General features: G+C 41.8%; 4 protein-coding genes across 5 annotated transcripts in view; all 4 read left to right on the top strand.

Annotated features, from left to right (window-relative positions):
• LOC118414138 overlaps positions 1-853 on the top strand; it is a gene marked incomplete in the record, with an annotated part of 2,991 nt that extends 2,138 nt beyond the window's left edge. The window contains 2 exon segments of the mRNA XM_035817959.1: positions 6-84; positions 301-853. Of these exon segments, the coding sequence (XP_035673852.1) occupies positions 6-84; positions 301-405 (184 nt within the window).
• A 4,185-nt stretch (positions 854-5,038) lies between these two features.
• On the top strand, positions 5,039-8,526 carry LOC118414941. The gene is made up of 8 exons (XM_035819280.1): positions 5,039-5,265; positions 5,554-5,577; positions 6,061-6,174; positions 6,411-6,508; positions 6,774-6,879; positions 7,159-7,329; positions 7,819-7,979; positions 8,171-8,526. Exons 1-8 carry the CDS (start codon positions 5,196-5,198, stop codon positions 8,273-8,275), a joined length of 849 nt encoding a protein of 282 aa, XP_035675173.1. The 5' UTR covers positions 5,039-5,195; the 3' UTR covers positions 8,276-8,526.
• Positions 8,527-9,372: 846 nt separating this feature from the next.
• The window catches only part of LOC118414252, a 21,515-nt gene continuing 3,076 nt past the window's right edge, over positions 9,373-27,811 (top strand). Inside the window, exons 1-8 of one of the 2 annotated variants that reach the window (XM_035818174.1) lie at positions 9,373-9,530; positions 10,100-10,123; positions 11,167-11,274; positions 11,868-11,965; positions 12,304-12,412; positions 12,612-12,785; positions 13,602-13,756; positions 14,390-14,970. In XM_035818174.1, the coding sequence (XP_035674067.1) occupies positions 9,437-9,530; positions 10,100-10,123; positions 11,167-11,274; positions 11,868-11,965; positions 12,304-12,412; positions 12,612-12,785; positions 13,602-13,756; positions 14,390-14,497 (870 nt within the window). In that variant the 5' untranslated portion in view covers positions 9,373-9,436 and the 3' untranslated portion in view covers positions 14,498-14,970. Of the gene's footprint in view, positions 9,531-10,099; positions 10,124-11,166; positions 11,275-11,867; positions 11,966-12,303; positions 12,413-12,611; positions 12,786-13,601; positions 13,757-14,389; positions 14,971-27,811 lie in introns of those variants that run through there. The other variant, XM_035818173.1, reaches the window with a different exon arrangement.
• On the top strand, positions 23,315-27,390 carry LOC118414253. Its single transcript, XM_035818175.1, has 6 exons — positions 23,315-23,604; positions 23,776-23,799; positions 25,148-25,252; positions 26,022-26,119; positions 26,772-26,889; positions 27,122-27,390. Exons 1-6 carry the CDS (start codon positions 23,502-23,504, stop codon positions 27,373-27,375), a joined length of 702 nt encoding a protein of 233 aa, XP_035674068.1. The 5' UTR covers positions 23,315-23,501; the 3' UTR covers positions 27,376-27,390.

The raw sequence follows: 27,811 nt of genomic DNA on the forward strand, positions 1-27,811 counted from the left end.
GACAGGCTGAACGGATTCGGCTGGAACATCAATGCCGACCTGAACAGCCCCCGCTACGAACACCCGGCTGTAGACGTTCTGGATGTGAGTGGTCTATGATACAGCTTACCTAGATATAGTTGTCATATATGCGAGTCAAAAGTGCACTAATCTGACTAGTCCCTTACAATTGCTTGTCAGTCTGTGATGTCTTTATCACCTATTAGTAAGCACAACTAGTAGTAAGCACAACTTGTTCGTGACTCTTTGATTAAACCCCTTGCCCCTTGAGTAAACGAGTTTTAATTCTTCCTGCCGTAGATGTTCTTCCAGGACACCCCAGCCTGTTTCGTACAGCACGCCCAGCGCGGCCTGACCACCCAGCACATCTACCTGGACGATTCACCCAGCTTCAACTTCTGTTAGACACAACAGCCATCTGAAGTCCTGCTGCGCATCACGTCCACAACACATCTACCTGGGCTGCACACAAACATAACTTCCGTCACAATTTCCCTCAAAACAACACTAGAAATATTTCAGCGTAATATTCATACAGATCTCCTTTCTGTACATGTGCCTATATCTACACATCATGACTTGTGTAGAGAAAGAGTACGACAGGAGGAAGTGACGGGGCCATTTTCCGCCACCAGGTCTGCTTGAGATTATTGTAAAATCGTCACCATCAATCCAGAAACCGCAAAATATCCCTTTGGACCACACTTTTCACCTTACCTTTCTGACAAAGACATTAAGTTGTTTTATGTTGGAATGCCTTATATGGATACAAGTCAGTACCAGTACCTCAGCACGTTAGTACATAGTCCATACTTCAGAAACAAATATTGAAATAAAGACATGCCAATGAAAATCTGTATCTGTTTTTTTTTTGTCACAAGGCCGATGAATAAATAGGGGTGTCAGGTAACATGCAAAGGAAAGAAAAACTACATGAACAATGTAAAGATTTGCAACTAGAACATTCAAAGGTTCCCGGTCGCAGTAAAGGAAAGCAAATAGATAAAGGTGACGGTGCGGCGTGGCTAGTGTGTCATTCTATTTCTTTTTTGCCTTGCCGCCGGCAAGGCTTTACGCCAGCTTTCTTCCTTGGACGGACGGACGGACCTTTTAACCTTGCTCTTCCAAAGACCCTTTCAAAGGCCCTTCCAAATCGCCTTTCTCATGGACAAGTTTGACGGCTTAGGCAGACAATGGTACATCCCCGTTGAATTTTAAACCGTCCATTTTACGTATTTGTTTCTGTTTGCGGTCGGTTCTAAAAGCATTTAATATTTGGTTACATTGAATGATTGAAGCGTTTGTATGGTAAAATTCCAAATTCATTTGGAGTGGCATAAAATCAAGTGTATTATCTCGCAACAAGAATTGCATTAGCTTTTCATAAAGATGAAATAATGTCCAAATCAGGCTAATGAATTGTATGTGAATATATAAGTAGCCATGACGTCATCAAAACGTTGGAGACACCTTCCGAGACCGCAGCACAACGCTAACGTGAGTTTAGGAGAGCGCCAGCTCAAAACGTCACACGAGAAGTCGCAATAGATAATATTTTAGATCATTTTTGTATATTTCAAATATCAACTCTAGTCCTGCGGCCTGTTTTGTTACATTTCCCCTCACACGAGGAGGTCGCAATAGATAATATTTAGGATCATTTTGTTATATTTCAAATATCAACTCTAGTCTGCGGGCCTGTTTTGTTACATTTCCTAGTCTTCATTCTACATCATTTCTTTCAAAGTTATCGCTAATCCAGAAATAAAATGTAACGCTTTGGAATATGTAAGATAATATTCTAGCTACTATATATGTCAAACTTTTATCGTAGTGATTCCTAAAATAATCATTGTTTTATCCGTGTTTTTGTGAGGCCTGTAACTAGATCAGTTTTCTTTGTGCATAATTTGTCGGACATTTTTGTTACCTGGGTGGTATTTCCCTGACATCGTAGGTGAACAAATTATTAACAAGTGTAATAAATGACGCTGGTTTGTCCGGCCGTGAACATAATTTCATAAACACGAAAAGACGAAGTGAATCAAAACAGCCCCCCTCCCCAATCCTTTTCGGACATGCAAGGTTCTATTTTCACACGATTGAGCACATTCGTGTCTTACTTTCTTGCTTACCAACTAACGTTTGCCATCTTTAAATGTCTACTCAGGACTGTTTCTATCGTATTGCCTTCATTTTGGTCCCATTTTTTAAAAAGATTTATGCTGTCGGTGGAGGAGGGGAGCAGATCCTCTCCAACAAATATTGAAGAATGCCAAGAAATTGGCTACCATTTAGTCATGTCAAGGTCTTTTTAAACCTCCTTTGTCATATGTTTAGAAACCACTAGTATTCTATCAATTAAATATACATATGCTCTTTCAGTTGGTTTTAATGTTGACACAAGAAATTGTTTTCCTTCTCTTTCAGTCTTCGATTGCAGATTTCTTCACAGCACAGACCAGAGCCGTGTTAAAGCCAAAGTGTATATTGAATGAAATACGCCATCCTCTAAGACAAAGTCTAATCATTGCCACTTATTACCAATCCTTGCCATCGTGCAGACTGTGCTTTTGCACTCAATCTTCCAACCCCTGCCACCGTGCAGACTGTGCATTCGCACTCAATACAACAAGTTCAACCTCTGCCACCGTACAGACTGTATTGTGATTAGCACAAATGCACGCTGCTCTGATGAACTACATCAAATATTGCAATATACAAAGTAATGCCATCTGATAAACAACACGTTTCATATAAGTTGTCAAATTTGTCAAAAGACAATTAATTTATTTTTGACCAACTGTTCAATCTTACCATAGTACATATACCTGAACTGCAGTCATTCATATAGTCAGGGTTCTCCCCAGAATCTTTTAGTATAGTGGAGGGGCTGGCAAAAATAATCCAAACCAACGCGCTGCGCTTTCATGAAAATTTGTTCATTTTGCATGACAGATGGTGTCAAATACTACAAGTACAATATAGTGTTGTGACTCCTTTGTTGTGAAGTGTCAAAACCACTATTGCTTTGACCATCGCCCATTCACAAGTTTTTGCAGACAATGCCAACTGGAAAAGTGATACCACAAAAATCTGTGAATTTTCATTAAAATTAGCAAAACTAATCAGGAAAATAGGGAAGAAACACACTAGATTTCAAATGTAGTATAGTGGAGCTGGGCTGGAGTATAGTGGAGAGCCTCCCTTATTCCATCATTTGGGGAGGACTCTGATATAGTACCCTCTCAACTTACCACAGTACCTCAAATTGTGCAAGCAGTACCCACTCAGCTCACCACAGTACCTGGACTCCAGCCATGCATGCAGCTCCTACTAAGCTGACCACAATACATGGACGCCTGCTATGCATGCAGTACCCACTCAGGTATCCACAATACCTGGACTCCAGCCATGCATGCAGTACCCACTCAGCTGACCACAGTACCTGGACTCCTGCTGTGCATGCAGTACCCACTCAGCTGGCCACAATACCTGGACGCCTGCTATGCATGCAGTACCCTCTCAGCTGACCACAGTACCTGAACTCCTGCTAAGCATACAGTACCCGCTCAGCTGCCCTTTCACAGAAATGAAATAAATTAAAATTGTTACTGTATATCCTTGAAATAATGTCTAATTATTTCATATTTATTAGTGGTCGAGGGTCAGAAAATGCAAGGTCATATTTTAAGACACCTACATATATTTCCAACAAGATTAACAGATCAATACAAGGCTTTGGCTACCATAATACGTATTCAGCAGACAAGCAAATTATCCCTACTGCACGCCAAGGCATAGCATTTTGCCTTGCTGGGCTTGAAGTGCCGACCTACCTTTTCCTGACGATATTCCTACCACGCGGCAAGGCACAGCTTTTTTAAAAAGATTTCTTGTTTTGGTGGTGGAAGTTAAACCATCACCTGAACAACTGGAGGGTAGAAACTCATGGAAGAGCACCGAGAAACTCTTTCACTGACTGTACGATTTTCTGATAGAGCGCTACGCTCAGGTTTCTGCCGTAAATGCCCGAAAATAAATGTTTGCTATGACTCCTTGACTCTGGGTTTCTTTGACCTTGGGAATTGGCATTTCAATACACGTTGTAAGACGCTATTGCTGACAAAGTTGTCTGCCACCGTCTGAGTCCTCTCTACTTTCACGAAAATATGTACGATATGATATCACATAAATGTCTAATACGTGACGTCAGAATGGTACAGGACGGAGGATGATCCTGGCCCATGTTCTGACCTGTTCTGTAAAATTGTATGCATCTAATTATATAACGTAGATAACGTTATAGACTATTGCACGTATGCACGTATTATTATGTAACAATGAAATATATCACATCAGGGGATTATCAGGGTCACATGTTTCATGGGAATCTACATCTGGATGAACTCGTGGGTAAATAAACGGAGGCGTTAGTTATTTAATCCAACAAGTACGTATACAGACTGAGATAAAGAAAACCACTTTCCGGCCGTGGTAAGTATGCGCCAAGATGATAGACTCCGAATTGGTATACAGGGTATCGTTAAACATATATTTAACTTTAAAGTTGCAAATACTTCACCGCGCTCCGGATATCGCCAGCTACAAAGTGGTCACTGTTTGCTGTACATCTGCTGAGTGATAAACGGCCACACATTTCGGTGTGCTAAATGTTAATGAGGAGGCCAGAATCCGGCATAAAAGATAACTGGTGTGCCCTACAGTGGGGTACAAATAACAGGCTAGGGCCTGTTTGCTATTGTGTAACACTACTTAAGCTTAGCAATAGTGTGACATATAAACAGACCTAAATCTTTCAAAGCTGTGAAACAGTGAAAGCATATTTTAGACATTTTTATATTTGATTGACCATTTTCTTTGATTCCAGAAATTCTGTCAGCACTGCGTTGTAAGTTCGCATGTCTAAACAAAAACGAATCATGTAACCCCAAAGTGCTCTTTGACGAACCAAACTTTTCTTGGATGGCGGCAGGTACTTTTTCGGGACGTCAAAGGGAGGGGCCATTACACACCTGTCACGGTATGCATATATCTGATGACCCAGCATCACAAACGGATGTCCCCAGAACCCCAGAGTAAATACCTAAGTGTGAACTCGACCAGCTTTCACTCAGCCAGTAAGGACTCGAGGCCTTTCCCTTTCTTTGCTCCCGACGTTACCGAGTGGAAGGATGAAACCGTTGGTGGTGTTGGTGTTGGTGCTCACCGGTGCTGTGGCAGCGGAGGCTTTTCTTTACAACGGTGAGTATGTGCCCTGCTGCATACACTGATGACGACGCGGGACATCCTTATATTATAATAGAAGAGTCAAATGTTGAGTAACACATGCACAATTATCCCAAGAAAACACTTAGTTAGTGATGGCAGGACGTATGTGACCGGGCCCTTTACCAGGCAGACAAACCACGCACAGGTTATAAGTATATTCAAAGTTATTTATAAGTAAATCAGAATGGTTTGATCGACTGACATAGTGGAGCATCTGCTTATATCTCAACGATATAAAGTATGCGCTTTCTCTATTTTCAGATGCGGATTGGAGTGATCTTAAAGGTAAGTACTGTTTTATTGGTCAACACATGTAACGGGTATCTCAATTCACAGCGTTCACTTGGGCTTCATATGCACGTCGGTGTGACCAAGAGGGAGAGTTGGCACAGTTTAGTTTGTGTCATTTCCTAGCACAATTCGGCGCAGTCCAGTGAGTTAACCGCTTTAATGTAATATCAATTGTGATTTACGGAGAAGTGTCCGTACAGGATTTAGGATTAATATCGTGTCTGCGCTTGTGCAGGTCCTGTCATATTTATCCAATCAATCAATCAATCAATCAATCAATCAATCAATCAATCCACCAAGTGGGTATGATAATGATGATACCTTTATTGCAAACCCATGCCCGATGGCCAATTACAAAACTTAAATGGTGACGTTTTCATCATTTCTTGAATTAATGCCTGCATAGTACAAGACGTTAAACGCGTACAACGTCAATCACTTGCTCCATATCTGGTCTCTTGTCGATCATTTCCCCAGTGACGTGGGGAGCGAACCCCTTCAATTCCCAGTACTTCCAGTCCATCCCGCGCAAGGAGAGTGACGCCAAGGCCGCAGACTGGACTGCGTTCAGCAGAGGCAATGAGTGCAACGGTAAATTACCCACTTCTTCACCGGTGCCAGAACAAAATAGAAGTTGATAGATTTTAGCAGTCACCTACAAGTGACAAAATAAAGAATAACAGATATTTGTATGGACACGGACTGTGAATGAATGAATGAATGATTGAATAACTAATGGACGAAAGTAGATATAAGGCACATGAAGAGCAATTTCGGATGGACGGTAATCTAAAAGAAAATGAGTTCCCCTTTCTCGTTATTTCTAGGGGCCTTCTACAACGGCTATCGTTTCATAAAGAACAACGACCCCGCAGTCATGCTGCTGTTCGACAAGAACGGCTACATCGCTGGTATTCAGATGGGGGTAAGTATTTGTGGCTGCACCAATGTATGTGTGAAGCAGGATAACATATGATGACGGTATCTTGGTCTTATACTTGTCCCATCACTATGTACATTGTATATACGTCTAGAACAAAAAGACCAGGCGTTCCTAGACTCGTCTAGATGGTTGAAAGTAGCTATTTCATCATGTGTCAAGCGCCATCAGTATATTTAAGCCAGTAGTATAGTCAGTTGCCAAGGAAGACTGTTAGCAATAGTTTCGATCACATGTACTGCTATACCAGGCCCAGAAGGACAAGCTACCCGCTGGCACCCCCTCCCGGTACATCCAGGCTCTGTGGAATGATGACGACGACATGTACGTCATCACGGCATATTTCGTGGATCCAGGTGAGTCACGTGTTCATATGACGTCACACTTCCAATAGTTGGTTCAACGCCAGGTTTCTGTATGAGACACATACAGCGTGCCAAAGTGTAGCATATGGATAAACGGGTCATTTTTTTGGTTTATCCTAACTATAGAATCATACTACAAAACCTGTATTTTTGTAGTATGATAGAAATATGAGCTGTATTCAATGGCAACTTATTTCGAGACTCTTTTTGAAGCAGTTTTGAAGGCATTATTGTGATTAGTTCTTTTCCACGATCTCACCTGTTTTGCAGCCATCGTCTGCACCACTGGTCGTACGGAGGAAGAGTTCGACCAACACGGGACCGGTACAGACCTGTACATCCAGAACGGCACCACCCCAGCCATGCACATCAAGATTCCCAAGTCGGAGTCCGGTCTCACGGACACGGCGTGGACCAAGGGGGGTTGCTTCTACACTATGGGTACAGGCTTTGTTTTATAAGCTCATTGTGTAGGACCAAGGAGCTTTAAAAGCTCCTTGGTAGGACCTGCGGCTTGGACTTGTAGGCTTATAACAGTATGTGAGCACATATATTCATTGCTTCTAGTAAGTGTGAGAGTAAACACAGTAACAGCATCAATTCGTCTATATGTGCACCTTGAGTCCCCGGCTGTTATCTGTCGAACGTTCTGTCAGATCAGTAGAAGGTGTTCTTGAGGACAAAATGAGCCCGAAAACGGGCAAATCAAGGTCGTTATTTTTCCGTTTCCGGACGGGATACGACCATATACGTGCGGATACAAATGGTATGGAAAATAACGACCCGGATTTGACTGTATCCGGACCCACTTTGTTCATATGTATTCTAGTCTAATCTTTTGCTGTGAATTTTTATGCACAACTCCGTCAATGTGGAATATTTGCACAGTATACACTAGACACTCTTGAAGTGTAACGTCCTCTCTTGCAGGGCGTCACTATTGGTATAACGTGAGTAGGGACATGGACTGTGACCGATTCTTCCCAGTCTTCCTCATGTACAACTCCGGAGATCTGAACGGCTTCGGCTGGAACATGAACGCGAACCTGGACAGTCACCGCTACGAGCACCCTCCTGCCGCCGCGCTTGGGGTGAGTAACAGCCGTTAGCCCCGATATATATAATGCGATAAAGACAGATAACGTTAAAAGACGAGAGGTTGCAAGTGAGTGTGTGTGTGTGTGTGTGTGTGTGTGTGTGTGTGTGTGTGTGTGTGTGTGTGTGTTGCCTTGCCTTGTCTACATCTTGTGTCATACTGTAAGGATCCTGTTCCATTCAACAGCTGTTCTTTGAGGAGGCGCCGACCTGTCTACCTGACCTGGCCAACCGCGGGCTGACCACACAGCACATCTACCTGGACAGCACACCGCAACTCAACTTCTGCTAGACACGTCATGTTAGCCTCAGCACCAGCCTTCTAGTTTGTGGGTTAAGCCACGTCCGAGCTGGATACAGCTGAACCGGGCTGCACACCGTCTACTGTACTGTGTATGTCAAACAAGACTGCAAATCTGCAAACTCAGCCAGTCCTGCTCTGGCAAGCATATCGTACAGAAACCGTAATGATCGGACACATTACACAAATCATATCAACAAAGCCTGCTGCTCTAGTGGTAAATAAATGAAGTGAAAAGTTAATAGGTTCAGTTGTCTCTTTTTTCACGCCTGTTCCTCTGTCTTGATCTCAGTTTAATCTTATAAGATTACACCGACCCTTGGGCACTGACCTTTCTTCCACTCTGGTTATATGGGAACAAAGCTAAAACTTCATGTAAGTATTTTTTTTTAAACATTAATTTAGTTTCCCTTCACTCTTTGTGTCCCTATCTAAGGTAGGTCAATGTCCGGGACTGACGTGTTAAGGTACAGGTACAGAGTACAGGGTTTGCTGCCCGGCTGTCCTGTGGGTCTGAACCGTTTTTAAAAAAAACATGACATCAGGTGGGCCATTCGCTGATCGGTAAACACATAAATCATGCAAGAAAAGCAGGGATATTCACAATTAAGCCTGGAATCCAGCATTGTTAGCTTTGGTGTACCCATGGGGTAACAACCCTCGGAAGCGGACCAAAGCTAACAAGGCTGGATTCCAGGCTTATTCCCAATGCCACTGGCAGTTTCACCATCACGATGAACGGAAGCTCTGTTTCCATGACAGTCACGTCACAAGGTTCTATAGCACGAAAAAAACGCAAACGTGTACTTTTCCTGCTACTGTTATTTCGCCTTATCACGATCAACAATTAAATACCCTGGTCTCCATAGCAACCGCTGCCAATCTGACAGATTAGCGATTGTCCCTTGCCATAACAACATGTACGTGCAACCCTTGGCTAGACCCAGGCCCACGGGGTGGACACTTTTATTCTTGCCAAGCAGTATTGCTAAGAAGCAGCGCTTTGACAGTGCCCCAATATGAACACACAAAAGTAGCCCCCCCCCCCGGAAATCTGATCATCTGATCAGCAGACGTTGGTGTTCAAAAGTCACTCCAGTCCTGAGCCGTCTGTTTTTTTCTCTCTCGCGGCACGTTACGTACGTGTGGAAGATGAAGCTGTTTTTGGTTCTCGTCCTCGGCGCGGCTGCTGTGGACGCCCAGTCCTGGTGGTCCTGGTTCAGCACTCCTGCTGACAGCACCCCAAGTAAACTAACCGTCTTTTTACTCTTTCGATTTAACTGTGAAGAACTATTTACTAGTATTCTAATCTTTCACGGTATGATTTTAAGGGATTTCAGCATCACAATCTAGATAAATCTAACGTCGTGTCCTGAATACATACATTTGATCCCATGCTGTACTTTTGCTCAAATAGATATGTTATGCTAATGGCACAACGCGCCGTACGTGCGATTTGTCCGTACGTTTTTTGGGGAGGCCACGTCCGCCACGTATTTCTGAAAACGTGGGGAACGACTGGCAAGAGCAGGGAGGTAGTACGTCAACGCACGTCACTCGCACGGTTGCGTAAGGTGCAAACAAACCTGCACGTCAAGTTCTACGGCGTGTCTGCGTGCTCCAAATTCCGTCGGATTCCCTACGAGTTCGTACGGAGGCGGTACTTACCACTTACGGATACCAAAAGATTGCCCACGTTTTGGCACGTAGACAGCACGTATTTGCACGTATGGCGGGTTGTGCCCTTAGCTCAAGCATTTCCACAGACTAAAAGCAGAAAGTTTTGTTGACATGTCTTTGTTATCTTCATTGCAGGGGCAGCATGGGACGGCTTGAGAGGTAAAACCACTCTTATATCTATGTTGGTGAACAAAATAACAAAATTCTTCTACAATGTTGCCGTTATCGTATTTATTTAGACCCTTCGAGCGTTATTTGACCTCCAAATCAGTTGTTTCTGATGCTGTAAAATCTATCCATAATAGGGCTGGGTACCGGTACAGAAAATTCAGGTCCAGGTCCAGTTCAGGTCCAGAGGATCAGGTCCAGGTCCGGACCTGAACCTGGACCTGATTCAGTATGACTCATACCAATGGTCCATTTCACTACAAAGAAATCTGTTTGGTGGAGTATTAGACATAACACTGGCGTTTTAAAATACTACAACGCTAACTGCACCTGTACGATTGACTGTAAACATTGGTAGAAATTACTATAAACTCTACTCTACTTCACTCTTGTCATTTTCTTCCAACTGCAAGCGCCAAAACGTATGAATGCCTTATAAAATAATATGTTAATTTTCTAATCGGTCCAACATCCGGTCCACCTAATTTTTTCAGGTCCGGTTTGTCTGGACCGGTCCAATAAGAAAAACCGGTTTTGTACCGGTACGCTGTACCGATACCCAGCCCTAATCCATATCGTTTGCTCTTTCACAATCTGACCTATAAAAGCCTCGACACTTCGTTGATATACAAATAAATGTCCACTGCACAGCAGGTTTACATTCTATGAAGATCTTTTTTCTTCCTTCCTTCTGCTTTCAGATAAAGAACAGTGCGAAGTGTTTATCTTTAAATGTCCCTTCATATTTGATAAACCTTTTCTTTTCCATGGCAAACGTTTCTGTTTCCACTTGGTTGTACAGACGACCAATATTTGACCAGTAAAAAGCATTGCAACATCGAAGTCGGGGTCATCTGGGCACCGATAAAACGACGTTACAAACGAAAGATGAAAAATAAATCTTCCATAGAGGGACGATCACAACCACGTGTAGAATATGCCTTTAGCAAATTACTTGCTATAGTTTTCTAGGATCTTCTAACAGCGATTCAGTGAAAAATGAACATTTTGATTGTTTATTTTGAAATATTCAGTGACCTTCGGATTCAACCCTTTTGGAAACAACTTTGACCGCTTGCCTCGCACCAAGGAGGTGGCGGAACATAAAGGATGGACGCCGTTTGGACCGAACATGTGCACAGGTCAGATATCAGTACTGTTATTTTTGACAGTTGGGTTAATTGATAGACAAGCCTGGTGCAGGTAAGCAGAAGGTACGCACACTTCAAGCAGGTTAGAAATCCCAGCGCACATATCGAAAGGAGTAATGGGCCTTCCTGGTCTGAGTAGCTATATATAGGTGAAACATTACAGTCTTACGCAGCTTGTACAAAACTGGTGTGTTGTATACATGTACTCTTGAACGGTTAATCGAAACAACAAAATCATTGAGGTAAGTTTGCCATTGATATCGTGTAAGCCTGGTATTAGTTACCTAACGCAACCAATGATATGACGTAAAGTTGGCATTGGTTGCCTAAACCAACCATTAATATCATGTAAGTCTGGTATTAATTGCACAAGGCAACCGTTAGTATCAGGTCAGTCTGGTGCCAGGTACCATTAATGCCAGGTTGGTACCTGATGAAAAGGGACAATGGAATGTGATTGACGTGGCGATGCAGATAGACAATGTTAACGTTGTTGCTGCTCTCCTTTTATTTCCATCTTGCTTTTTCCTGTCACCTTTTTTCTTTATTTCTTTCAAATACATTTTGTGACGATTCTTTTACAGCTGGTACGTGGCGGGGTTTCCGCTACGTCAAGGACAACGACCCTGCGGTCACCTTGCTGTTCGACAAGAACGGCTACATCGCCGGGTTACAGATGGGGGTGAGTCTCGGCGTTAGTCGACATCCGGGTGCATGTAGTTGCACTCCCATCATCAATCGACGCAGGAGAAACAAACCTTATTTCTCAGCCAATAGGGCTGATAGAAAAATTCCAATATTAGAGTGCCATTTCTTCTTTATTCATTCATACATATCACCAAATAATAACCTACTAATCAGATAAAGAAACGAGGAAGTTGATCCCTTTGTTTTGGTACTACTAGTAGTACTTTTAATATCTCGTAAAATTGGTATTTCTTGAACAGCCTATGGTTACCCAATGGAAAGGACCAAATATCGTATTTGCCTGAAACCGTCTGAAAACATTTTGTAACTTAGGTGCGGAAGAATGAGCTGCCCCCTGACCCGCCCCAGCAGGTCACCCCACCATGGATAGAGGACACGGACCAGGACATGTGGCTGCTTACAGCCTATTTCATCCAGCCGAGTGAGCATCATTGCGATTAGACCACCTTCAAGTTGTCAAAGTAGATAATCACATTGTTTGAAACAGAGGTTGATGAACCAAAATGAGTAAACGTATTAACGATAAGTATACATGCGGAAAAAGTCTAAAGACATACTTTTTTATGTCACTGTATTTTATCAAATGGGCCAGTCAACCCCCTGCCTTTGATATCACCCAGGTGACATTTGCAGTGATGGTCGTACAGAGGCTGAGTACCAGGAGGAAGGCACGGGGACTGACCTGTACATCCAGACCGGCCCTAACCCCACCTCGGACATCATGGCCATCCCCCTCTACCAATCCGACCTGCAGGGCACTGAATGGATCGAGGGCAAGTGCTTCTGGGGCATGGGTGAGTTTGATATCCAAAGGATACATTGTCAGTAGCTGAACCCATCCGATATCCTTTTACAACCACACTGGAATGACCTTCCTCACTACCGGTTAGCTCATTTACATAGACACTACCTAACCATAGTTGGAGCTTTGTAAACATTCGAAACGTCGTTTCCCCTTCTGGCAGTGCGTATGGTACATCCAGTGCCACCTACGAGGGGCGTGCAATTAGTAATGGTCCTGACCCATTTCCCATAGCAGGAGATTAATGAAACTTGGCACAGTTATTAGTCTTTCTCTTCATAGGAATCACCCAGAGTTATGCATTTCTCCCATCGTTTGATGCAGCTCTGGACACCGATTTTGTAGGACACCCCAGGTTGGTCCTCCAACTGATGCCTCATCAATGGCACAAGAGGGACGACCAGGTCTGGGAGCTGTTTCCACAGACTTCCAGCCACGTTTGAATTCAGGATGCCAGCGTTTTACAAGGTCATATGATGGGGCATCATCACCATAAGTTTCATTTATTTCATCAAAAGTCTTCTTTGGTGTGCGTCCTTTCAAATACAAAAACCGGATCACTGCGCGACACTCAACTGGTTCCATTTCACACCTGGTCCATTTCGCACCTGACTAAGTTCAAACACCAGTAAATCAGAAACCACAATTAGTTCAGAGCTGTCTTTTGCAACATAACCCATAGAGATATGAATTATTACACATACAAAATTTCATTTAGATCAGACAACTGGAAGTGGGTCAGGACCATTACTTATTGCACGCCCCTCGTATAGGGTGCTGATGATGACCTTTTCATACTTGACAACAGGTAAACACTACTGGTGGAATCTGCGCGTCGACATGGACTGCAGGGAGTTCTACCCAGTCTTTATCATGTACAATGGCGGGAAGCTGAACGCTTTCGGCTGGGACATAATGAACTACCTGGGTAGCCCGCGCTACGAGCACCCATCAGCCTTCGGGGTGAGTTATACGTTTAAACGGAGAACAAATCCTGATAAGATGAATTCATGTATGGAGAATAAAACGTCTGGCATCATTATTTTATTTAGCCTTTTGTTAAACAAGCAAGTGTATTCAAGTCTCAATGTAGAGTGTGGTTTGACTACCTTACAACATGGTAACATCAGCTTTAGCAGATATCTAGATACTGTTTACTTTATGTAAAACCTAAGCTTTCGTCGTAAGCCACTCCTTTTGTCATTTAGATATTAGCAATATCTATCTAAAATTCGCTGACAGCTCTGTGATATACCATAATCACAGCGCACACTTCATCAACAAGCTGTCTTACGTCAGTGTGCCAGATCGCATAACCGTGACCCTGTTCGTGATTGGTATCTCACATATGTCGTGCGATCGTCGCACGATTTTGATGCCATAGGATTTTCAAGCAGGCTGTGACATAACCAACCACCGACAAGGATCCAAAACAGCCTTGTGAGTGCCAAGACAACCAAAACTTGGCAAGACAAGTACATGTCTGTATGCCTCCAAAATGTCCGACGTATTACGATCGCACGACCTATGTGACCACGCCCTTACTAGACCTAACCCCGCGTGTTAAGTAAATGATGCTGTTTCTTACCTTTTCAGTTGTTCATAGATACTGTGCCGACCTGTCTGGCTGACCAGAGTCAGGGCCTGTCCACTATGCACGTGTACCTGACCAACGGGTTCCCGCCCTTCTTCAACCGCTGTTAGACTCCTGGACCGTGGACCGGAACCAACAGCATTATAGGGCTGAAAATAATCCATATCTCGTCATGGTTTTATGAACGCTAGCTTCTTAATATGGGCAGATACTGGCTAATTAATAGAATAAGACACAACGGAATCCGACACATTTTCCTGACAAGACGATCAGCTACAAATGATTGTGATAATGATTATTACACTCTATAATAAAAGTCTGATTGTTCGTGATGGTATGCTTCCTGCGGCACCGTGCAATGTGCTTTAATCACTGTAGGTTATGACGTCAGCCTGCCTTGCAATTTGCACATAGCAGGTCTTTTCGCTGTATCTGTATTTACCCAAATTCCACACACCCCATTCCGCATTACTTTGCATTCTGCCTATTATCCGGAAAAAAGGTTGTGAACCTTCATTATTCTCTAATTCATGTAAGGTACACTTATCGAAAAAAAAACCATTAAAACACAGTTGTCAATGTCCATGGCTTGTAGTGTTATTGACTTGTACAAAAAGTTAATACAACAAACTATACACGGTGATGTGTACCTATTCTGTTAGTGTAGGAGCCTTCGTTTTGGCAATCGCAAACACTTATTTCAGATCAAAATCGGTTAAAGTGTTTGGTCGGTACACCCCAAGCTTTGCCAGCCTTGTGGGCCAGGAGAACCACCACCTATGACCACCGAATACATTATAGTATTTCTGACAAAGCAACAAACAATTGTCAACTAGAGTTCTACGACCCCATACATTCGACAAATAAAATGCTTATTGACTGTTGTATAATAACGTTTTCTTGTTGATTATATAAGGTCCTCATTTCCGATTCGATTACGGCTGTATATGGGAATATACACTGTACGTATAGACCCAAAACTTCAGGTAAGTATTTCCAAAATGCATTAATGTACTTTTCCTTCGATTTACTCTTCATGTCTCTATCTAAGGTAGGTACGTTATCGGATAAGGTCAATGTCCGGGACTGACGTGTTAAAGGTACAGGTACAGAGTACAGGGTTTGACGCTGCCCGGTCATTGCCCTGTGGGTCTGAACCGTTTTTCAAAAACATGACATCAGGTGGGCCATTCGTCTATCGGTAGGGGGGGACATTAGTACAAACTTTTTGAAATACGCATCCTAAAATATGGAGATGATCTATATAAACACAGAAATCACAAAAATTAGGCTATTGTAAAACTCTAACCCCCCTGTACATACCCCCTGAAGTTTGGATACCCCCCTCGCCATGTACTTGTGTGACGTTGCTAAGGTCTGCAAGCACTGACTGCATTATTTCAGTTCTTTTTGCACATTTTGTGTAATTAAATGATACATTACACTCCAGATACCTTTCTATCAGGTCTTGGCTTAATATTCTTGGTTGCCATGGCAACAAGGCAGCAGGTATTGGGGCGAATTTCCATTATTTGGCCAAAAACAGGGAAATCACGGTAGGGCAGTAATTCGACAAGTGCTGAGAATACCAAAGAGTACCCAAATCAACTACAGAGTGTCTTTAGCTTCACAAGAATAGTGGTAAAATTTTCAGAAACTCGATGCCAAGGAATTGGGCAACTTCAAAAAGAAACATTGTTTCAAGGTTACAAAAACACAGTTTTTTTGCCAAGCTTAAAACCAGTGTTTTTGTATATGTGTCAAGAAGTATGGACAGAAAAGCAACAGTTGACTGTTCTCTCTACTACTAAGCTCTCTTGTACATGTACATACTATATCCAAGGCTCAAAATACTTTTTCTGAATACCTGCACTGTGGCAGGTAACAATGAAAATAGCCTGCACCAGACAAATTTTACCTGTACCACTCTGAATTTTGGAAGTATAGTTCATACTAAAATTGTTCAGGAACCATTGCTATTTTTTCTTTTCTACAGAATATTACTTAATATAGGTGGTAGTGGTAACATTCAATGCAGCTAATAACAATCCACGTACACCTACATCATATAACGTTTATGTATAAAAACCTAGTATTTGGGACCAGTGCATGTTAGGTGCAGGTAGACATCAAAAATACCTGCACAGCTCCAATTTTACCTGCACTAACTTGCACCGCTCCAATTTTACCTGCACTAACCTGTATATACCCATTACATGGACCAGTGCAGGTTAGGTGCAGGTAGACACCAGAAATACCTGCACAGCCCCAATTTTACCTGCACTAACCAGTGTATATACCCATTACATGGACCAGTGCAGGTTAGGTGCAGGTAGACACCAGAAATACCTACACAGCTCCAATTTTACCTGCATTAACCAGTGTATATACCCATTACATGGACCAGTGCAGGTTAGGTGCAGGTAGACACCAGAAATACCTGCACAGCTCCAATTTTACCTGCACTAACCTGTATATACTCATTACATGGACCAGTGTAGGTTAGGTGCAGATAGACACCAGAAATACCTGCACAGCTCCAATTTTACCTGCAATACCCTGCATAAGCAGGTGGTATTTCGAGCCCTGATATCTGTCATTGTAAGGCCCCCTTTCCACTTGACGGCGCTCTCACCGCGCTCTCGCTGCGATGGAAAATTGGTTAGAGCGCGGTGAGAGCGCCGCGACGCCAGAAAAAGCTGCTCTAGTGGAATCTCTCCGGCGACCCCAGCGCGCTCTCACCGCGACGAAAAACTCAAATGTCAGCATCTTTTTATGAGCAGGCAAAGGTTCGAAAGATTACTCAACGAATTTCAGAGATAAAGAACGAATATTTTGACGCATAGTGTATTTTGGTATCTTTGAAGTCGTCCTTTTACGTCTTACATAACATTCAAAGCATAAAATTCAGGCAGTGAACAAATCCAATGTTGGTCACTGCACAGTCACTCAGACTGAAATATATTAGAAGTTTATTTGCAAGTTCGTGCCCAAGGGCTAATATACACGTTTGTCTTGCTGCTTTTTTCTTAAATTTGTCATGTAGCTTGTTCACCATAAATTTTTTATCATGCCACGTTATTAGTGTAAATCATACAACACTGAAACTTGAAAATAGGACTTCAATAATCTAAATGTACAGATGAAGAACAAGAAAACCTAATGTCATCATGTTGAAATTCAAAAAGAAGTTGAGAAATGATAAACCTTTGCTTCTTTAAGCCTTGGTTATTCCATCTCAGTTTGTTTTATAGTACATTTTGGACATTTCTCCAGGTTCTGTCTGTGTCAAATATACTTCTTCACAAACCGCAGTTGAAAGCGCAGAGAGAGCGCGGTGAGAGCGCCGTCCTAGCTAAATTGGTATCATAAACTATTGTTGAGACCTATTGCGCTCGCCGCGCTCGCTGTGCGCTCTGTTGACGCTCACGGCGCTCGCTGCGCGCTCTCTTGGCGCTCTCTCTGCGCTCATCGTTGGATCGCCGTCCACGGCGCTCTCACGGCGACTGTTTTGAGCAGGTTCAAAACAGTCGCGGAGGTGATGGCGACCGTGGCGACCATGACGCTCCCACCGCGCTCTCTTCGCGCTCCCATGGCGACCTTGGCGATCCCACCGCGCTCTCACCGCGCTCTTCCCAATTTGAGGTCGCAGAGAGAGCGCCGTGAGAGCGCCGTCCTAGTGGAAAGGGGGTATAAGCAAGATGCCTGCGATACTGAATTTCAACAATGTTTCATTGGTACATCTATTTACAACAGAATGAAAAGAACCATAGTCAAATTTATACTCATTGATGGTGTCAATGGCGTGTAACATTGTTCAAGTACAATTTTAGGTTGACCGCAGATGGAGTTTTCGTGGTTATCGGTAGTGACAGGGCTGTGTTCTTGAGCTGGGCCAGCTTTACACTTACAATATATCAACTTCTGCTGTTGATGTGAAAGGTCCATGTTGGGTTTTCAGGGTTTGTAGTAGGTATTTGTCTCTCTTCCAATCAACAGCAATGTTTGCAATCTCTTTCCCATTGAGTCCTTGCTTCTTAAGAGCGAATGTCTGTAAGGGTCAAACAATGGTGGCACCGGTCAAAAAATAGATTTGGCTCCTTTTTTGCACAGTGATAGTACTTGGTACACAACCCCTCAAAATAGCTTTCTTTCTTCTCAGAACCCCTCGTTGCCATGGCAACAGGCCAAAGAAGTTTGGGGGCCATTTTGCCGGATTTGAGCATTTCAAAAACATGAAAATTGGCGAACTTAAGGGCACTATCACTGAACAATGCTTTAACTAAACAACAAAGGCAGAATATGCTGATCAGAGCAATGCCTAAACTTGTATGAAATAGCAGTAAAGTTAATCTCCTGTAAATTCTAAGGCCCTGGGCAGCCTGAATACAATACACTGTTTTCAGGTTGTAAAGAATCTGAAATTTTGCCCAACTTCAAAGCACTGAAAGTCCATAAGTATAAAGTATTTTCGCTTGCAATTTACTACAAATAATAACCTACTATAGGGCTGTTAGATGAATGCTAGCAAAGTTTGGGTTCTTGTTTTGTTGCTATGCAATTGTCCGTCGAAGTGGGTCAAATTTCATGATTTTGATAATATGTCATTTTGTGCTCTCTTTAAACAATCATAAGTCCCATACCAAAGTTGCTCTGCAATTAAAATTCACATGGATTATAAACCAATGTATTGTCTATCAAATGCATGTTTGTAAAGTTCGGGTTCTTGTTTCGTTGCTACGTAATTGTCCTTTAAAGTGGGTCATTTTTTATGATTTTGATAAAATACATTATTTTGCATCATCTTCGAACAATCATAACTCACAAGCCAAAATTGTTCTGTGACTAGAATTTACCTGAAATGTAAACCAAGATATTGTTTCTCAAGGTCATGCTTGTAAAGTTTGGGTTCTTGTTTTGTTGCTAAGCAATTGTCCGTTAAAGTGGGTCAATTTTCATGGTTTTGATGATATATCATTTTGTGCTCTCTTTGAACTGTCATAAGTTGCAAAGTAAATTTGTTCTGAAATTGAAATTAACAAGGAATACAAACGAATATATTGTCTATCAAATGCTTGTTTGGACAGTTCGAGTTCGGGTATTCTAACAGTGAATGTACATGTCCCTGAAAGTAGGTCGTATTCCACTGACTTTTCCACAAATCATGTTCTTGACAACAGTGATACACAGTCTTTGTTTTTATAGAACCGATGTAGCAATGTGCTATCACCATGGAAAAAAAAAACATTTGTCGGGATTATATTCTACACAAAGTCATATTTATGTTTAATGTCAGATTAATCCACTCTGAACTTTCAAACATTCTGCTAGTTTTAAAGCTAAGCATGACGTATGACTACAGTCTTGAACATGTTTGCATCCCCACAATATGGCGACTTATTTCTACATTGGAACAAATATCTTAAATCTCTGTGCATCTTTCTTTCACAGTAATGTGAAAAACATGTGCATTTTCAACTTCAGCTAACACACTCATTTTCAGCAAGGACATGAACTTCGGTATTCTTGAATTTTTGCCACAAATATGGACTTCCAAAGGCAATCAATTATTGGTGATCGCAAATCAGATTTAGGAATGTTAGTTCGTACAATTTCAATTTCCTTGCCAAATCGCAAGCTTATATGTGTCTCCCAAAAAGGAAGACGTAGATAAACGTCATTCGTTGCTTCATTTTGATCTTTACTGTTGATAGATTCGAACAAAGTTAGGTCAAGATGCTGACCTTCATCATCCTCTGCCGTATTTTGACGTTAGCCTGTCAAGCTAATTTCCAAACAGACAGACTAGCAGACAAACATCAATCACCGCCAGGAGTTGGCATTCAGGCAAACTTCAAGAGCAACCTACTAGGTTAGTTCTTGCCCTTGTTTAAAACGAGTATGGTCCATTGAATAGCAGAAACTGAAAAACGCATGTTTTCACATAAATGCTACCGTGAAAAGAAAGATGCACAGAGATTTATGATATTCGTTCCAAATATGTATATACATTGTATAAGCTAAGTCTTCAAGAGTCATATTGTGGGGATGAAAACATGTTTAAGACTGTAGTCATACATCATGCTTAGCAGTAAAACTAGCAGAATGTTTGAAAGTTCAGAGTGGACTAATCTGACATTAAACATAAATATGACTTTGTGTAGAATATAATCCCGACAAATGTTTTGTTATGGTGATAGCACATTGCTACATCGGTTCTATAAAAACAAAGACTGTGACATGTGTATCACATGTGTTGTCAAGAACATGATTTGTGGAAAAGTCAGTGGAATACGACCTACTTTCAGGAACATGTACATTCACTGTTAGAATACCCGAACTCGAACTGTCCAAACAAGCATTTGATAGACAATATATTCGTTTGTATTCCTTGTTAATTTCAATTTCAGAACAAATTTACTTTGCAACTTATGACAGTTCAAAGAGAGCACAAAATGATATATCATCAAAACCATGAAAATTGACCCACTTTAACGGACAATTGCTTAGCAACAAAACAAGAACCCAAACTTTACAAGCATGACCTTGAGAAACAATATCTTGGTTTACATTTCAGGTAAATTCTAGTTACAGAACAATTTTGGCTTGTGAGTTATGATTGTTCGAAGATGATGCAAAATAATGTATTTTATCAAAATCATAAAAAATGACCCACTTTAAAGGACAATTACGTAGCAACGAAACAAGAACCCGAACTTTACAAACATGCATTTGATAGACAATACATTGGTTTATAATCCATGTGAATTTTAATTGCAGAGCAACTTTGGTATGGGACTTATGATTGTTTAAAGAGAGCATAAAATGACATATTATCAAAATCATGAAATTTGACCCACTTCGACGGACGATTGCATAGCAACAAAACAAGAACCCAAACTTTGCTAGCATTCATCTAACAGCCCTATAGTAGGTTATTATTTGTAGTACATTGCAGGCGAAAATACTTTATACTTATGGACTTTCAGTGCTTTGAAGTTGGGCAAAATTTCAGATTCTTTACAACCTGAAAACAGTGTATTGTATTCAGGCTGCCCAGGGCCTTAGAATTTACAGGAGATTAACTTTACTACTACTTCATACAAGTTTAGGCATTGCTCTGATCCGCATATTCTGCCTTTGTTGTTTAGTTAAAGCATTGTTCAGTGATAGTGCCCTTAAGTTCGCCAATTTTCATGTTTTTGAAATGCTCAAATCCGGCAAAATGGCCCCCAAACTTCTTTGGCCTGTTGCCATGGCAACGAGGGGTTCTGAGAAGAAAGAAAGCTATTTTGAGGGGTTGTGTACCAAGTACTATCACTGTGCAAAAAAGGAGCCAAATCTATTTTTTGACCGGTGCCACCATTGTTTGACCCTTACAGACATTCGCTCTTAAGCTCGTCTTCATTAATCTCTTCCAAGCTATCAGAATCTCTGGTATCCTGCCTCCTTTCCTGACTTCTCTACTGTACTGTCTAAACGATCCAGGTTCTCTTCTCTTTTTCAGTACCACTTCATATTGGTAATTGTGGTTACCACTTGGACAATGGCACTACAGACTTCATATTATAATATTTCCTTGTCTGTTGGAACATCTCCTTAGAGATAAACCCAAAGGCTGCATCCGTTACCTCCAGCAACAGTGCTCGAAATACCCACTTGCACACTTGAAAATGCATTTTGGTTGGCGCAACGTAAGTCGTAATTTTAAATGCAGGTAGCGTAGTGGGCAACCTGAAATTTTTTAGTTGGAACACAACTTTCCCCCACCTACATGCATACGTATTTATTTCTTGATAGGATAAAACATAGGTTACATGTAACAACAGGGGTGCCTAATAGGGGTGAGTAAACGGTACAGAAAATTCAGGTTCATGCAGGTGTGGTTCAGGTCCAGACGTCCGGACCTGAACCTGGACCTGATTCAGTATGTGAAAACTTGTGATACTCCATTTCGCTACAAAGAAATATGTTTTGCAGAGTATTTGAGTACCACTGGCATTTTAAAATCCTACAAGGCTAACTGCCTCTGTGCGATTGAGTGTAAAAATTGGTAGAAATGAATACAGACTATACTATAATATACCTGTAGCCCGTTTTGTCCAATTTTGAGTTTAGATCAGTCCATTTTTGCCATGGGGGTGACTTGGAATAGTCCATATTTGCATGGGAAATACATTTGGAGGCTCAGATATCCACAATGATCTCTCCTGAAGTCAAATATTCTGCCAAGGATGTCAAAGTACAATTTCTACGACATTAAGCATGTTTGGTAGTATAGCGTTATACTAGTTTAGTACATTGTCAACTTAAAAACTTCAGGGGGCATGTACAGGGGGGTTAGCGATCAAATATTTTCAAAATTTTTACATTTTCATATTCAGATGGACCGTCTCCATATTTCTAGGGGCGTATTTCATCAAAAACTGCATTTTTGCAAAATAGTGTCCCCCCTACTATCGGTAAACACAGTTACAAGAAATCATGAAATGTATACGAAAAGCAGATTAGTGATAGGATATTCACAATAAGCCTGGAATCCAGCATTGTTAGCTTTGGTATACCCTTGGTATAGCAACCCTCGGGAGCGGACCAAAGCTAACAAGGCTGGAGTCCAGGCTTATTCACAATGTCAATGCCACTGCAGGTTTTACCTTGACTGGTTTCAGTCACCACCACTATGTACAGAAGCTCTGTTTGACATGACAGTATTCAAGGTTTTGTATACAACGAAAAAATGCAAATGTGTAGTTTTCCAGCTACTGCCATTTCGTCTTATCACGATCAACACGTAAGCAACTCTGGTTTCCATAGAAACCGCTGCCAATCTGACAGATTGGCGATTGTCCTTTCCAATATCTGCAACCATTGGCTAGACCCAGGCCCACGGGGTGGACACTTTGGTTCTTGCAAAGAAGTATTGCTCGGAAGCAGCGCTGTGACAATGCCCAATATGAATACACAAAAGTAGCCCCCTGAAAATCTGATCATCTGATCATCTGTCGTTGGTGTTCAAAAGTCGCTCCAGTGGCCCAGTTGCCTCACTTGCGGGCCAGACGATCTGTACTCAGCCGTCTTTTTTTTTTCTCGCGGCACGTTACGTACGTGTGGAAGATGAAGTTGTTGTTGGTTCTCGTCCTTCTCGGCGCGGCTGCTGTAGACGCCCAGTCCTGGTGGTCCTGGTTCGGCGCTCCTGCTGTCGATGACAGCACCCCAAGTAAAATAACCGTCTTTTTTCTATTTCAATCTAACTGTGAAAACTAATCATCCAAAGCTTTGACGGTGCTTATAATCTAATATTGTATCATGAATGTTCAAACGCTTTATCCTACCCTGTAACTTTGCTGACAGTTTTGTTGACTTGATATCTTAATTTTCTTCACTGCAGGGGCAGCATGGGACGGCTTGAGAGGTAAAGTCACCTTTTCTATGTACGGGTGGACAAAATGACAAATAGCTCCGACAATGTTGCTGTTATTCTATTCATTTAGACTATAGGAGCGTTATTTGAGCTGGAAAACAGTTGTTTCTGATGATATTGAGTCTCACCATTGTTTCACAATCTGACCTGTAAAAGCCTCGACGTTTCGTTGATATATAAATGAATGAATGAAAGACCTTTATTGTACATTCATGCCTCGATGGGCTAGGTACAGGTCACTGATAACAGACATGACTGATAACAGAATAACAAACATATGAAAAAGACAACAGGATACAATTTAACTAGTTGAAGGTACTAAGCTAACAGGATGGTCGACATCTTCTCGCTTCTTTGTACAGGTGTAGATATAAGAACATATAATGTTTGATATACAGGGTTTGTCTAGGCGCATCAAAAATAGAAATTTATCCGTTGCATTAAGATGTTCAAAATATGGGAACTCTTTTCTGATATATTCATAAATCACAATCCGTTCATTATGGTACAATTTACAGTGTAAAATAAAATGCTGTTCATCTTCTACCTGTTGTAGATCACAAAATTGGCAGATTCTATGCTGCAGAGGGGTGCGGTTGTGCCTTCCAGTTTCGATATGTAACTTGTGGCAACTAATCCGGAGTTTAGTGACAGCCACTCTGTGCTGTATGTTTTTCACCATCAGATATTCTTCTTCTTTATAAATAGTCTTGAATAATCTATAGGTTCGTAATTTGTTACCGAAAGATTTGTCCCGGTTGTCATTGTGTATTTCGGTTCTAAATGTTTGAATGTAAATATCCTTTAATCGTTGGCTGATGGCGTTGGTTATAGGTAATAGGTTTGTTCCTAGAGATATCTGGGATCTCCATATGTAGGCAAAACCGCATAAATAATGCCCACCACACAGGTTTACATTCTCCGACAAATTTTTATTCCTTCTGCTTTAAAACAAACGGCAACACAAAATGTTCGTCTTTAAATGTCCCTTCATATTTGATAAACCTTGTCTTTTCCATTACTTAGCTTTACTGTTGTCACTTGGTTGTACAAACGTGAGGAACTCTGCCCCGACAAATATTTGTTCAGTGCGTCATACTTCGTACAAAGTATTGCAACATCGAAGTCGATGTCATCGGGACCCGATAAAACGAAGTTAGAAACAAAAGATAAAAAAAATTATTCCATAAAGACGAAAAACAAATCTTCCATACAGAGATTACCACAACCACATGTAAAATATGCCTTTAGCAAATAACTTTAGTAATAGCTTTGTAGCTGCTACCATCGATCAGCAGTGAAAATGAAAAGTTTTATTGTTTTATTTTGAAATATTTAGTGACCTTCGGATTCAGTCCTTTCGGAAACTTTGACCGTTTGCCTCGCACCAAGGAGATGGCGGTAGAAAAAGGATGGACGCTGTTTGGATCCAGCAGGTGTACAGGTCAGACATCAGTTCTGTTATTTTAGAAGGCCGTATTTTATTTTATTACTGATAATTAACGATAGAAGCCAGGTAAGTATGACATGGTATCTGAAGCAACCATCCACAAAATGCCCTTATGCTGTGCCCTGGGGAAAGGCTCACGTATTTCCTAACTCAAAAGCTAGAACTGAGGACCTAGTTTTGGAACGCCCTTCTGGATGGACCGTAAAGCAGGGAGTTCCGTTTTAATGAGAGCTACATCTCCAGTACGAACATAAGAAATCGCAGCCCGCTTATCAACAATAGTAGGGGTTCGTCCTGGTGGGACTGAGTCAAATCTTACAGTTCCATGGTTGAATTTACACTAGTGAAGACAGTTTACCGGTTATGCTAAACAAACAAAATTATTGCTATGGAGTAAGTCTGGCATTTGTTACATTAAAGCAGCCATCAATATCAGGTTAGTCTGGTACCAGGTACCATTTAATGCGAGCCGATTACTAGTAATACCTGATGACATGACGAATCAAATAGAATCAGAATCAGTTAGAACAAAAACGTTTCTGTAAATCACTCAGAAACTCATTTAACACCGAGCTCGGGACACTTCTATGTGTTATGTCGTCATGCCCAATATGCAATGGGGCATTCTGATTTGCTGACGTGGTCTGGCTATATAGTAAATGTTAAGATTTGTGCTGCTCTTCTTTTCTTTCCATCTTGTCTTGTTCACTGTCACCCAGTTTTCTGTCAAAACAAATTGTCATTTGGGACGATTTTTTTACAGCTGGTACGTGGCGGGGTTTCCGGTACGTCAAGGACAACGACCCTGCGGTCACCTTGCTGTTCGACAAGAACGGCTACATCGCCGGGTTACAGATGGGGGTGAGTCTCGGCGTTAGTACACCTCTAAACTGTGCGAGTCACTGACTTGGGCCATTGTCCGGCAGCCTAGATGTTGAACATCCGGGTACCTACAGTTGTACCCTGGGATACTCCTAATCTCCAAGCAGATCCTACGGTGCCATAAGATAGTATCAAAGCTGGCCAAGGAGTGTAGCTGGCTAAGGGAGTCAAACGGGCACCGGAAGTTTGATACTATACATTACGCACCGTGGATCTGGTTGGAGATTAGGATACTCCCATCATTAATCAGCACTGAGAAAGACTTATTTCTCAGCTGATCATGTGGCGGCAGAATGATGGAAAGCAGCATGAAACGGCATTTCTTGTTGAACATCCGGGTATCTGCAGTTGCACCCCGGGATACAAAAGCAAAACGTATTTCTCAGCTAATTGGACTGGTAGAATGGCAGAAGCATAAACTGCCATTGTCGTTTATTCATTCATTCATATCATCAATATTATAAATTATTAATCAGAAACGAAGCAAGAGGAAATTGATCCGTTTGTTTTGGTACCAGTACTTTTGTTATCTCGTAAAATTGGTATTTCTTGAACTGCATACGGTTGTACAGTGGAAATGGTCAAATATCGTATTTACCTGAAACTGTCGGAAAACATTTTTATTGCACAGGTTCGGAAGAGTGAGCTGCCCTCTGACGGCAGCATCCCGCCCCAGCAGGTCACCCCGCCATGGATAGAGGACACGGACACGGACATGTGGTTACTTACAGCCTATTTCATCCAGCCAAGTGAGCATCTTTGCGATTGGATTAGCTTGTGGATCTAGATAATCAAATTGATGTAAAGATAAGTTGCCCAAACAAAATGATATCTCATCAAGATAATTAACAGACAACCATACATCAGAATAGAAGTCATAATACATCCTAAATGATTTCAATTATATAATGGCTGTCATGTTTGATGTCACTGTATTTGATCATATGGGCCAGTCAACCCCCTGCCTTTGATATCACCCAGGTGAAATTTGCAGTGATGGTCGTACAGAGGCTGAGTACCAGGAGGAAGGCACGGGGACTGACCTGTACATCCAGACCGGCCCTAACCCCACCTCGGACATCATGGCCATCCCCCTGCAACAGTCCGACCTGCAGGGCACCAAATGGACCGAGGGCAAGTGCTTCTGGGGCATGGGTGAGTTTGGCATTCACACGTTCACATTGATAGTAATCGTACCCGTCCTTTTGCAATCACTCTTTACAAAAATTATCTAGCGTTACCTCAGAACAGCTTAGCTCACAGCCACCGCTTAACCCCAGCCGGATCTTTGCAAACATTTGATACGTTTATATTGCAGGCTTCCGGTAGTGATTATCCCACCTAAAGTAAAAGACTAAAGGCCCCCTCTCACTTGACGTGCGGCACGCTTGCGGCATTGCTGCGTTCGTTCACTGCGTCACTGTTTTGTTATTTTCTTCGATTTTTTATGATTCAGATATTGCGCAATACGTAAAAGTATAACATAAAAGACGACAAAATATACAACAAGTAAGAAATTCGTTCTTATCTGGCTCTGTTGTTCCCTTTGATGTACCGGTAGTCTTTCTGATGACCTTCAACAATGCCACATGCCTCGCAACAATGTTTACATTGTTGAACACAAGAGCATACTTTAAGATTGTAGATACTTTAAGAACATCTTACTAGGAG

The sequence above is a fragment of the Branchiostoma floridae genome, chromosome 4, assembly GCF_000003815.2.
Source record: "Branchiostoma floridae strain S238N-H82 chromosome 4, Bfl_VNyyK, whole genome shotgun sequence".
Taxonomy (NCBI): Eukaryota; Metazoa; Chordata; class Leptocardii; order Amphioxiformes; family Branchiostomatidae; genus Branchiostoma; species Branchiostoma floridae.

Excerpts from the sequence above, each read along its gene's own strand:
- LOC118414941 (XM_035819280.1), top strand. The coding sequence starts at position 5,196 with ATGAAACCGTTGGTGGTGTTGGTGTTGGTGCTCACCGGTGCTGTGGCA. Across the intron at positions 5,266-5,553 it reads GGAGGCTTTTCTTTACAACG|ATGCGGATTGGAGTGATCTT; the intron begins GTGAGTATGTGC and ends CTCTATTTTCAG. Across the intron at positions 7,980-8,170 it reads CTCCTGCCGCCGCGCTTGGG|CTGTTCTTTGAGGAGGCGCC; the intron begins GTGAGTAACAGC and ends TCCATTCAACAG.
- LOC118414253 (XM_035818175.1), top strand. The coding sequence starts at position 23,502 with ATGAAGTTGTTGTTGGTTCTCGTCCTTCTCGGCGCGGCTGCTGTAGAC. Across the intron at positions 25,253-26,021 it reads TGGATCCAGCAGGTGTACAG|CTGGTACGTGGCGGGGTTTC; the intron begins GTCAGACATCAG and ends ATTTTTTTACAG. Across the intron at positions 26,890-27,121 it reads AGCCTATTTCATCCAGCCAA|GTGAAATTTGCAGTGATGGT; the intron begins GTGAGCATCTTT and ends GATATCACCCAG.